The sequence below is a fragment of the Lucilia cuprina genome, chromosome 4 (genome assembly GCF_022045245.1).
Source record: "Lucilia cuprina isolate Lc7/37 chromosome 4, ASM2204524v1, whole genome shotgun sequence".
Taxonomy (NCBI): Eukaryota; Metazoa; Arthropoda; class Insecta; order Diptera; family Calliphoridae; genus Lucilia; species Lucilia cuprina.
The window spans coordinates 4561951-4575801 of NC_060952.1; the positions used below are offsets into that span (position 1 = coordinate 4561951).

A 13851-nucleotide genomic window follows, 5' to 3' on the forward strand; every position below is an offset into this window, starting at 1 on the left:
TGCTTTTTTCAAGCGATTTTTTAAGCAAAAAACAGCGTAATTTCAGGGTTGCCGTTGTTTTTAAACGAAATTTTTAAATAAAATAGAAAAAAAAAGGAGGGAAAGGGGAAAAAATAAAAAATACAGGACAGAAGTGACCCCCGCAGTGTCTTTTTTGCTTGTTTTCTAAGTAAAAAACACCGATTTTGATAGTTTTTTTTTATATTTTTGGTCGCCTGTCCGTCTGTCCATTTGAAAATCTACCTCATATCTAAGAACCTCCTCCTGAAGCGAAAAAAGTTTGTTTTCAGGGTGTCCTTTTTTTGGTTTTAAGAGGACGGACGGCCGTCCTGAGTACAAAAAATAATGAAAATTAAAAAATTCTTTTAAAATAATAACCCAAGCAACCACCCACTAACTTATAAATTATTTTTACATAATTAATATAAATTTTTTTATCAATTTGCAATTTTATTGAACAAAAAAATTTTTAAAATTTAATTTTTTTATAAAATTCTATAAAAAAAATCGCCACTGCAACCCTGAAAAAGGAAATTTCCACAGCATAAATACAACTCTGTAGGCGAATACAACTCTAATGGCAACAGCCAATCAGAAGCGAGCTTCTAAAATTTCTGCTTACGGATACACACATTTTCTACGAATATCGAAAATTTTAGGCATCGTCTCATTTGTGAACAGTTTACGAATTCGTCAAGTTGTGCGTCGAGCGGTTAGTGTGATATTTTGTAAGAAAATATTAGAAAAATATAATTAAAATAGTGGAAAATTTCAATTTCCATCAGATTTGTTCGATTTTAAACAATAATTTTACAAGAAAGGTAAGTTTTTGTGGTGTTTTTTGGAAAATTGTGTACGAAAACGTGAAATTACGATGAAAAAAATTTCCCATTATTTTTTGCGGTATTTTTTATGTTTATTTTTTTAATTTTCTTATAAACAAGGGAAATTTTTTTCTAAAATTTAAAAATATCCAAATTTTTAGTCGTTTTTTATTATGAATTTAATTAATTTTGTGTAAAAAGCAACCTCATTTATTTGTTCTTTTTATATTTTTACAGCGCTTGCTTGTCTTGAATACAGAAATTTGTATCGATTTTTGTGTGTGTGTATAATTTTTTACTATACATACTCGGGTACGCACTACTGTAAAAAAAATAGTGTTGGTGGTTACCAATCATCAATATGGCGGACGACGAGCAATTCTCGTTGTGCTGGAATAATTTCAATAGTAATTTATCGGCCGGTTTCCATGAGTCGCTATGCCGTGGTGATCTGGTGGATGTGACGCTGGCGGCAGAGGGACAATTTGTTAAGGCTCATCGTCTTGTGTTGTCTGTCTGTTCGCCCTATTTTCGTAAAATGTTCACTCAAATGCCAGCCAATCAACATGCCTTTGGTAAGAGTTTATTTAATTTATTGTTTTTTTATTGATTAACTGATTTATTTGTATTTATTTAGTATTTCTCAAAGATGTTAGCCATACGGCTCTTAAAGATCTCATCCAATTTATGTATTGCGGTGAGGTAAATGTTAAACAGGAGGCCCTACCAGCGTTTATAAGTACTGCAGAGGCTTTACAAATAAAGGGTTTAACTGATGTAAGTTATATTTTTACTAATTATTGTTTGTTTTATTTGTAAATTGATTATTGCAATTAAATTTGCCCGCTATTTTTGTGTTTGTTTTTGCCCTCTCTTATCTGTATTCATTCATCTTGTTGTTGTAGTAGTGTGCTTGTATGTTTTTGTCCGTTAGGTTTTTTTTTTTGTTCGTGTGTTTTTAGTTGTTTTAGTACAAACTGTACTACTCTGTCAGGGGTTTTTAGTACTATAAACATACAATGCTTTTACAACCATGTTTTTTACGAGAAAAATCAGACATTGAATGGTTTTTTTTTATTTCTCTAAAATTTGTTTATAATTTTATGAGATGACATGAATTAACTAACTTTTTTTGAAGCGATTTTGGCCAGAAATTTCCAATAAATTTTATGCCCAAATTTAGAAAGAAGAAAAGAAATTTTTGTATAAAAATTACTCATTTTTTGCTAGTGTTTTCATACAAAATTTTAAATATTTTTTACATAGGGTTATTATGCACCTAATGTCGGCATGACCCAGTAGTCGGCATTTTTTAAATAAAATTGTAAATAAATACGAGAAACAGTACAATATTAAGTTCCATCTATATTTGATAGAAAATATGGTGTTTTTGCTCCATGAAATGAGTAAATTTGATTAGGATGAATAATTTCGTCTCTATTTGACGTTATTTAGTGACACCTTTTCAGCTTTTTCAGTACTATCAGTTTTCTTAAAAAATTAGTTTTAGTTCCACCTTAAACAAGTAAATATTAAATTATTTATTTTACAAAAACTGATTTTGATGAAAGAAAACAGTTGAAATATTCATTTTAAAGTGAAAAAGTTATTTAAAAATACATTTTTTTGTAGGGACAAAATATTTTATGATTTTCTATTGTCGGCATTGAGGTGCCGACTGCTGGGTATTAAATTCGAACATACGTATTCTATAGTCGGCACTTTAAAATTTCTAATTTCTCTATAGAAAATTGGGTATATTATTATGAAAAAATTTTATATAACAATTTTTCTCTTCAAAAATTATGTGTATACGAGTTATTTTTGCAAAGAATATTTATACATAAATATTCTTTTTTCTATAAAAATTTATGTGTATTACAATTTCCTCTATAGAAGAGCTTTTTCTATAGAAAATTAACATTTTCTCTACAGAATATAATTTTCTATACAAAAAATATGTGTATAACAGTTTTTTCAATTAAAACTTTTTCATATTGAAATTTTTCTAACAAAAATGATGCTTCTCGACTGTTTTTCTACAACAAAATTTGCAAATTACTAAAAAATAGTTAGTTGTTTTTTAAATATGTTAAGTGGATCTAAAACTTAACTAAACACTAATTGTAATAACTAAAAATCATCGTAATTCACCTAGCCCCCATAGAACAGAACCCCGGAAAAGGCCTTTTGAGCTCATAATTATGTTAAATATACAGATACATCGATAAAATATATGGATGACCCTGCCAAATATCATAAAGATCTATTGCTAACTCTTACCATAAACCAACGTTCTTTTGAATTTTTAACTTCGAAATTGTAAAATATTGTAAGTTGGCATTTAATAAAACAAAAATGACACTTTTAGCGAATCCCTGCAATTTAGAGATTACTTTAACAGCTTTAGACATTTTTCTAAGAAAAATTCCTATTTTCGAATCTTTACGAAAACAAAGAAACCCTTATGCCTTCCATGTTTCGGCCTATTTGACCAATAAAAACCGATTGGAATTAAGTTAAACTATTTAACTATTTTTTAATGTAGTTTACGGCCTTTTGGTTTAAAAAAAACGAATTCTCAAGGGCGTAAGTTTCATATCTTTATAAGTAAAACAAAAACCGTAAATTTTTTTCAAATACTAATATCTTAATCCAAAAAATAAGCTTAACTTGAGAAAATGTCAAAGATTTTTGGTTTATTTATCATTAGTTTTAGACGATTTTTTGATTCTCTTGAAAAATTTGTTTAATGTGACTTAGGGCTTTTTTGGATTTCATATGACTTGTATTCATTCTTTCTGAATATCGACCGTCATCGAATCCAAAAGGCCCTCCTAAGTTACAAAAAAGTCAAAATCGATTTTTTGATACTGCTAAATTTCACTCTCCAGCTAATAAAATCAACGTCCCTATCAAATTCATGAAAATTTTAAAGTTCTTTTGAATTTTTAGCTTCGAAATATTAAAATGTTGTAAGTTGGCATAAATATTTAACATTTTCCGGTATTTCAAAAATATAATAAATAATTTTGTCAGAAAACAGTTAATTAACAGTGGATAAGTTCTATGTATCATGTTCGTTGTCTTTTAGTTTTCAAATATATATTTTCTTTTCAAATAAATTTCCCTTTTCAATTTACTCTAATTGGGTTGGTTCTTAAAAAATAATATAATTTTATCTTATAAACACGGATAATAGATAAACATACAGCAAAATTTAAATTAATCAAAAATAAAATTAAGTCGATTCTAAAATATTTATTTTTCCATCCAGGATAATCGAAACACGGGTAATCAAGGTTCTAGTATTTTGAATCCGATCACAGCAATATATTTTTTTGTAAATTTATATCAAATTAAAAAGTCGACTTCCTCATATTTCTATGTACATTAGACCTACTCACTCTGTATGAAAAGCAAAAACGTTTTTTTTTTTTTAATTTACCCTGATTTTTGATGATTCGCAAAGTTATTTACGATTTTTCTCGTTTCCTTTCTCATTTACAGAGTGATCCACCACAATCTCAAACACCACCTGAACCCTCAACACCTACGCCACAAATACAACAGCAACAAATACAAACGTCGCCTCGTGTACGACAACGTACTTCAACTGCCCGCTCATATAAAATTGAAACGGTCGAAGATTCCGGTGATGATGCAAAACAAACTACACAAATAGTCATACAAACAACGGCGCCAACACACCCACCCCAAGCTACAATTACCACCCAACCTCAACACCAGCAGCAGCAGCAACATCAACCCCAACAACAGCAGCAGCAGCAACATCATCATCAGCCTCAACAACAGCAACAACATATAACGCAACAAACTCTACACACTCAAACACATCAACTTACCAGCGTTAGTATGCCAGCGGCTGCCACCACAACTGTGGTGACACAAAAACGACCCGCCCAACGCTCGAGTCTAGGTAGTGTGCCGAATATTAAACGCTCCAAGAGTACAATTGATCCTTTAGAGGCTTCGGATGCCAACACAGCTGCTGCCACACATCAAATAAACGTACAAACTGTTGTTGCCGAAACTAAACCTCACGTACAACATCAACAACAGCATCAAACACATCATCACCAGCAACAGGCGCAACATCAACAGCAAACAAATGAACCTGAATACATTGACTTACCCATTGATCTGCCCACAAAATCGGAACCAGACTATGCTGAAGAGGCTGGCGAAGTCGATCAGGCCGAACAAGATGCCACCTATGTTGAAGATGAATCCTATGGTGATATGCGTTACGACGAAAGTTACTTTACCGAAAATGAAGATGCTGCTGCAGCGGGTGGTAATGCAACGGCAACCTCAACACAAAATACAAGTGCAACGACAGCCACCACTTCAAAGGCTATTGTGAAACAACAACCGCTCTCTGATTCTTCATACATGGATACATCAGCAGATCCAGCAAATAGTGATGCACAAGGTTGGTTGACATTTTTTTATGCACACAAAATCATGTCACTTTACAGAAAAACTCTAGGCGCTAGACGCCAGTGTTTTTTCATGTTGAGGTGTAATGTTTTGTGGTCCTTTTTCACTATAAATGAAAATATTTTTTAGATTTAGAAAACTGGTGGAGTTTGATAATAAATCCAAGCGATGAAATAATAGCAATAAAATGTATTTACAAAAATACATAATGCTTAAATTCTTAAAAAAAAACAAAATTATTGCAATTAAAGTAATATCGCTTTGGTTTATTACTACTTCTTCCTTGTTGCTTTGAAAACTTGGTTTGAAAATGGTTTTCCATGTTTATTAATGGATGTAAAATTACCTTTTTAAACCGGGGGTTTTAAGCATAAAACAAAAATTTAGTTTTAAACAATTTTGCGCTTTTTAAAGAGAAAAGTATACGTGCGCGAGTTTAATACTTTTCTCATTAGGGGAATTATTCTGTAATACAATTCGCATTAAAAAATTTTCAAAATATGTGCAGTATTTTGAAATTGGTTTATTTTCGAATTGTGTTACTGAGTAATTAATTCCTTACAAATCTTTGCTTTAAATGATGAACAAGAGTAAATTTTAATGTGGGAAAATAAAATTTTCTCGTTTTTAAAAGCATTTTGAAAACTTTTTAAAAGTTTTGTATATTTTCCCACATAACAATTTCTTACAAATGCATAAAAAAATTTCAATTTTCTTTAAAAATATCATTTATTGCAAAGATTTCTATCGGTAACCTTGTTATTTAGCAACCGATTCTTTCAGTTTTCAGAGTTCTTTTGATTTTCTTGTCAGCTTTTTTGATCAATTAAAACAAAATATGAATTTTAAAAACAACTATTGCAAAATGGTCCTTTTTGTTAATAATTATTTTTAAAATATATTTTAAACAATATTTTCCAATACTTATTGATCATAAGAGGTCAAATAAACTCTGAAGAATGTATATAGAATTGTTGTTAAATAAAGGAAATTCGTTTAAATGTAAACAAAAAAATAAAGTCATAACTGATATATTTCGTTTTAAATATCAAGTAATGGCAAGTTTTACAAGTGCTATTAAAAACAAAAGTGATGTATAAATAAAAGAATAATGAAAATAAAATAATTTTTAATGGTAAGTAATAAAAAATATATTTTTAGTTAAACATTTCTTAAATTAAACAACATAAAAGCACAATTTCCTAAAAAAAACATCATTTTAAATACAATCCTCATTACTTTTCATTAGATTTTTTGTATTAGTTAAAATAAATTTTAATAAAAATAATCAAAATTCAAGATGGAATATCTTGCGATTATATAAAAATATCGGCAAACTTTTTTTTAATACAACGCGTGAATGGTTTCAAGTAAAAAGTTATTAAAAAGTAGGATGTTTTTATGATTTTTTTTAATCAATTAAGGTAAAACAAATTTCTATTTAAAAATAAACAAGTAGGAAAGTATAGTCGGCATGGCCGACCATATAAAACCCTGCACCATGAGTATATTTTTAAAATTTCTATTTTTTTTTTATAAAGTTTTATGTTGAATATTACCAATAATTCCAAAATATTTAAGCAATTTATTGATAAAAAAACTAAAATTTCTAAATGAGGCTTTATATATAGGTCAAATATGGACCGATCCTCGGTTAGATTAGGGAAAAAGGATATATTTCTAAATAACAGTTTTGTTGAGTTTCATTGTGATACAAATGGTTAATCAATTTTAGACGTTTAAGTCATTTTTGAAGGGGGGCTAGGGTCAAATATAGGCCGATCCTTACGAAAATCTGCAGCGTCATTTATACTTATATAAAACTTATTTGTGCCAATTTTTAAAGAGATAGCAGAATATTTTACGTAATTATGGAATAAAAAGTTCAATTTAGGAGGTACGGTTGTTTGGGGGCTAGGTGAAATAATGGACCGATTTCAACCATTTTCAATAGGCTTCGTCCCTGTGCCAAAAAACATGCTTGGTACAAATTTCATCAAATTATATTGAAAATTGCGGCCTGTACCTTGTGCACAAGGTTTACATGGACAGACGGACATGTCTTAATCGACTCAAAAAATGATTCTGAATCGATCGATATACTTTAAGGTGGGTATTGGACCAATATTTTTGTATGTTACAAACATCAGCACAAACTCCCCACTATAGTGGTGTAGGGTATAAAAATATCCGGTCTTATTACTAAAATAGTAGTCAAAAGTTGTATTTAGATTGACTATTGAAAATATGTATAAAAACGGATTAATGTATCGATTATCTACTATGTGTATTTTTCTGCATATCAGTAATTTAAGAGAGATGTTAGAAATAGGGACTTTGGTTGCTTTTTAGATTAACCATCATAAAAAAATTATAAGAAAATTAAAATAAGTTCAGGGAATTAAAATAAAAATTTTCTTTTCGAATTGAAATGTGTATAGGGGTGATAACATAAAATTTTAATACGAACTTTGATTTATTAATCGTTAATAAAATATTTTGTTTAACAATTTTAATAGAATTCGTAAAATCCTTAAACTAATTTTACTTTTCGTTTGATATTCTGCATTTCGTTTCAATGCTTCGTCACGAAAATAACTTTCAAAAGTGTAGTTACGATCGTAATGCAATAATACACACAGTCTTCACGCATTGAAATAAAATGGAATTGCTTCTTTTTCTTACGATTTCGTTTTTTGTTGGAGCACAATTTTCGATCGTTGCATAACTGAATGCATAAAAAGTAATCGAAGTGCTGAATAAGGGTGATTATTTAAATATAAAGTTCGGAGAAATAAACGCTTTAAATGAAAAAAGAGTTTATAATGTCCTAAAAATAAATAATTATGTTAACATTAAATTCTATTTACAACTACGTTTGTGTACTCGCTTTTAAACTAAAATGTACTCGGATTCGGTTTACAGAATAGACAAAAATTATTTATGAATAAAGGGATAAATATCGTTCATTGGTATCAGACATTTTTTAATTTTGTTTTACGCATTTCTGTAATATATTCCGAGGTAATGTCGGCATTGCAGACGTAATCATTAGATGTGATGCAGTTCTGTTTAGTTGCAGTTTAGTAAGTTTTAGTTTTTAGCGCATAATTTGTGTAATACATTTCCGAGTATTTACCCCTATTTTGGGGGGCTACTCTGTAACTCTATGCGAATGAAAAAAAAATTACGAATTTGTATATTAAATACATAGTGTTTCGAAAACTTTCTTTCGAATCGAAATACGGAGTAATCCCCCTGTATTTCGATTACGTTTACGCAATGATCAAAAAAGGTATTCCAACAAAAAACTGATTCGTTAGGAAAAGGAGAAGCAAATCCATTTCGTTTCAATGCTTTACGATTGCGTGTGTTCTGCATTTCGATTGTAATTACGTTTTTGTGAGTTGCTAAACGGAGAAAGTTTCGGTTCAAATTGAGATGTAGAATAGTAGCCATTTTGAGCATCAGATGAATTGAAATAAGCCATCTCCAAATAGACTTACCCCAATATTCATAAATGCTGAATAATGTTATTGATGGTTTATTGTACGAATTTTGAATGGAAAATGTGCGTAATAAACCTTAAGCGATTAATGTCTATGAATATGGGGGTTAAGCTTTTAATCAAAATTGAAAACTGTTAAGGGATATGATTTTTTTTTCAAATCCATAATAAAAAAGTTGATTTAGAGTGGATGTTGTTCCTATGGAACAACGGCATTAATTGCCGAGTCTAAAAAAATATTGAATAAACGTTCTGAAAATACAATAGGTCGCTATATGTTGTACTATGTATATCCATTTTCACCTAACATTTGGAGGTTTCGACTTAAAAATTCTCAAACGCAAGAATGAAGAAATATCAAAGCACGGGCATTTGCCGCCGGGTAGCGTTTACTAAACTGAATTTGTTTTCACTCAGAATAAAGTCTAAAATCAATACGCACCATCAAAAAGACGCGGGGTATATTGATTTTGTCTTTCCGTTTGTAACACATCGAAATATTGGCCAGAGACCCACAAAAATATTCTGGGTCCATATTAAATTCAAAGAGGATCTGGCCATGTACGTCTATCGAAATCACAATAGAGACCACACGGAGAGCGCTAGATAATTGAAATTTTTCTTAATATTCTCTATTGATAAATAAGGTTTGTTTGGTATTGAAAAATGGACAATATCGGTCAACCTTTTCGGATAGCTCCAATACAAGTGGACCTCCAAAAATCAGCTTAAACGGTCTTGACTGTTTTAAAAATACGAGTTGAGAATTGTGGCTGGCGTTATAAGTAAGTTCCTTACAAGCCAAATCCTCTACCAATTTTTTTCGGACTGCTCATAAATAACCCTCGATACAAGGTCTCCTTTTGAAAATGGCTATAGAAGCTTCCCGTCAGCAAAAAGTTTTGAATACGAATATAGCGATGAATTTTGAAATAAACAGGTTCTATCTATGTACAAAATTTTATGAGTATCGGTTCATAATTGACGAATATATGGTCCTATTTAGAAAATTACTCGTACACTCACGACTTAAAAATTTAACATACAGTTTGATGGTGGGTATATAAGATTCGGCACAGCCGAATATACATAACATTTTCACTTGTTGATTTTGAAATAGTTTGATGAATAGTGGTATTTAGAAATATATCTTTATTTTGATGAAAACAAATTACATACATTTAATCTTAATTAATAAAAAAAAGCAAATCGAATTCTTAAATAAAGAATTTACCCGAATTCAGTTTACAGACAGGATTATACAAAATTTTTGGTTTAAATTATACTAGTGGATCTATGTCATTATTATTTATTTTTATATTAGTTATTATATTTATTTTATTTTTTATTATTTATTTATATTATTTATTTTTTATTATTTAAAAAGCATGTAAATTATAGAATTTAGTAATTTGTTTACTATTTTTTACAACTCTGTGCATTTATAATGTTAACCAACACTGGTTGCTGTACAACAACAAATATTCTCTCAGAATAAAAGTACAGAAAATTTTGACAGCAAAAGTTAAAAAATACACAGTGTTTTGGTTTGTTTTTAAGAAAAAAAATTATATATATTAATTTAATAATAATTTTAAAATAAATAAAAAGACCTATTGTAGACAAAATGTGAATATGTTAAGAGATAGTTGGCTTCTTGAAATTTTTTCTCACTGGTGGTAAAATAAAAAAGAATCTGGTAAATACCAAGTTAATAAAGATGTTAAATTACTTATAAGATGTAGTTAATTGTTAAAAATGTATAATACAAAAGCATTTGTTTAAAAATAATTTCTTGTTTTTCGGTTTTAGGTAAATGAGAAGCCCATAATTATTTTTTTTTATAAAAGTTTAATAAAATCACAAAAAAAGTACAAGTTTGGCTGTTGTTTCATTTCAAAAATAATTTATAATAGTTTAAATAATTTAAAGTTCCATTTAGAAGATTCAACTTATCTTAAGAAATACCAATATTTGTGTTGTTTTTTTAGGACAAGTAAAATTTATACGCAGCCAAAAGAAAAATGCCCAGCTGGTGTACAATGGCTTCATTTACAATAAGAAACTGACACAAGCGAATGGTCATACGACCTGGCGTTGTATTGATGTTCTCAAGATGCGCTGCAAGGCGGTGGTAATAACGAAGAAAAATGAACTTGTGGCCGCCAGAAGAGAACACAATCATGAAGATCATTTGCAGAGAATCAACCAAAGACCCCTTTACAACGAAGAAGAGGATTTGGGCGATTATATTGAATTAAAACCCGATAGTACATCTCTCAACGATTTTATTTCGATGACAAATATTGATATCCTTACACATAAAAGTGGCAAGGAATATAAACTATATGTACCCACTGCCTGTGCCGGTTTGGATATGAAAACTCAATCAATATTAAAAAGAAATCCCATGTAAAATATAAACACAAAAAGAATTGAATTTTTAAACCATTAAAAAAAGCTAAGTTTCAACATTAGAATTTAGTCATAAAATATTTACATACCAACATACTTCACAATAGTTTTAATTTAGTTAAATTAATTAACATCTTATCAACATAAGCCAAATAAAAATATATATGAATATGAAAAATATAACTCAATTATTAATAACATTATTAGCTGATGCTCAATACTTAAGATTTGTTTTTATATATAATTATTTTTACTAATTTTTTATATATTTTCATTTTCTCTTTCGCCCTTAGATGCTAAGCTCTTCTTTATTGAAAGTCCTTGGGCTACCTCCTGCCTTATATTAAACAATTTCATTTACAATTGTCATAGTCGCAAGAGTAATAAGGAATACTGGCGTTGTCACAACTATTCCAAAAAATTACAAGAAGAACGTTGTCGTTCACGATGTGTGCTAGAGAATGGCAAACTTAAAGGACTTTCGGGAGGACCTCACAATCATCCGCCTCATACAGATAAGATAGCTAAAATGATAGTAAGAAATCGTATGTCGGATGATATGGTAGAACAATATTATACCGTTGCAAAAACTGAGACAAAGTAATACCAAATATGTTGTAAGGATTACAAAGCTCAACTAATGTTTATGCAGGAATGAATGTTCTTTTTTGGTTTTAGTTTATTATAAGAAAGAAATAAATTTACATTTAAATTGTATTGTTGTAAGAAATCTTTTTATCACGTTTTATGTAATTTAAGCAATTTTTTTGCTTAAGAGTTTAAACTGAAAATAAATAATTTTTATTTGGAATTTGTGGCAATTTTGAGAAATAATAAACAAATGAAATTGTTAACATTTTTGGTAATTATACTATTTTTTACATATATTTCTGTTTAACTATTTTTGTTAAGACTTTGAATAATACTTTATTTCTCCATTTGTTTTGTAGGTGTTATCGATTTAGCTGAAATTCCAGTAACAGATCAAAATCGTGTTAAATATCGCAGCAGTTTAAAGGGTTCCTATCAATTAGTATTAGATGGTTTTCCTTATACTAGACATCGTATTCGAGGTGGCACGATTTATTGGCGATGTGTTCAATTTAGACCCTTAAAGTAAGTATCGTTATATTTATTTCAATATTAATTTTCGAAACATTTTAAAATTTTTGAAAATATTTTCATTTTCAAAAAACAAAAAAAATATTCAAAATATCAAAACTTTCTATTTAATTTACAGTTGTAAAGCCCGTGTTAGAACAAATCCATCTGGTGATCGTGTCTCAATAGTAGATGAAGATCACAATCATGGTATACTTAAGGAGAGACGTAAAAAAGGTTCACTTAAAATTGTCTATGAGCAACGTAAATTGGCCAAAGAAAGAAAAACTTAGATTTTTATATTCAAAATATACAAAACAATAAAATATTTACAATAAAGTTATAATCGACAAGATGAAAATCATTTTATAGATGATTTTTTATTGCTACTAATTAGTTACAGAACTCAAACAATTGATTTAATTTATAACATTTTTTATTTTTTTCATTTATATTTTCTAGAAACTTCTTTATTTACCTACAATTATAGAGGACATTTAATTTATCGAAACTATACCTATTATGTACATAATATAGCAACATCAACATGTGTAGTGCACTGGCGCTGTACCAATTATAATAAAACAAAATGTCCAGCAGTTTTGACCACCAAGGAAAAAACTTTAATAACATTAAGGAATCAACATAATCACAACTCAAAAAAACAAAAAACTTTTAAAGCCAAAGTTTTTAAATAAAATAAATTAACATTAACACAAACACACAATTTGTTTTTAACTTTATAAAAACTTTATACATAAATAATTCATATATAAACTCTATATTTTTACTAATTATTTAAATAAACTCTTTTTCAGGTTCTTCCAACAAAACTTATCTGATTAATAAACGAGCTAATGTTTCACGTAAAACAGCAAATGATTTTCCTAAAATCAATTCCTCACAAATTGAATTAAATATAATTGATAACAAACACATTGCTAGTCGCAATACTTTGAAAATCGAACCGTCTGTGTCTATTATAAGTCTAGAAGAAGCCATGATACAACCTTTGGATAAGAAAGTAGTTCAGGATCAATTGACTAATCCCAAGGCGATAATAAAAAGAGCAGCAAATGGTCATTCATTGAATGTGGTCAAACGTAAAAGACTATTAGGTCTATGTGTGTATTGCTTGAGAAAACCTAAAACCGATAAAAAACGTTTGGCCAAAGTTACTTCATTTTGCCCCAAATGTCCAGAAGGTTGTTGGATGTGTGAATCATGTTTCGATGAAATCCATAATGTTAATAAGTAATTAATGAGTTTTTAATGAGAATTTTTAATTATTTATGATTTTTTACAAAGTTTTCATAAAAACTTTAGCAATAAGTTTTACATTTTATTTATATCACTTTGCGGAAATTTCAATAAAGATATTAATCAAATTTATTGATTACAAAGTTTCAAACTGTAATTTACAAGTAAGTAAATGCTTATATCAAATATCCGATGTAATTCAAAATATTCTTGAAAATGTTGGTCGAATATGGAAATTTTTACAAAATTTTTTTGAAAAATGTTTTAAACTTTTGAAAT

The 13851-nt window shown here is 28.9% G+C and overlaps 1 protein-coding gene across 23 annotated transcripts in view; it reads left to right on the plus strand.

Moving 5' to 3' along the window:
* Positions 1-660: 660 nt before the first annotated feature.
* The window catches only part of LOC111690905 (modifier of mdg4-like), a 44505-nt gene continuing 31314 nt past the window's right edge, over positions 661-13851 (plus strand). For 18 of the 23 annotated variants that reach the window (XR_006940607.1, XR_006940608.1, XM_023453512.2 and 15 more), the window contains exons 1-4: positions 661-821; positions 1062-1399; positions 1462-1601; positions 4335-5280. Coding sequence is in view for 21 of the 23 variants with exons in the window: in XM_023453512.2 (XP_023309280.2) it covers positions 1186-1399; positions 1462-1601; positions 4335-5280 (1300 nt within the window). In the remaining 2 variants the exon portion in view is untranslated. Of the gene's footprint in view, positions 822-1061; positions 1400-1461; positions 1602-4334; positions 5281-10787; positions 11376-11504; positions 12023-12161; positions 12328-12451; positions 12674-12774; positions 13026-13130; positions 13675-13851 lie in introns of those variants that run through there. The other 5 variants (XM_023453508.2, XM_023453498.2, XM_046948994.1 and 2 more) reach the window with 5 other exon arrangements.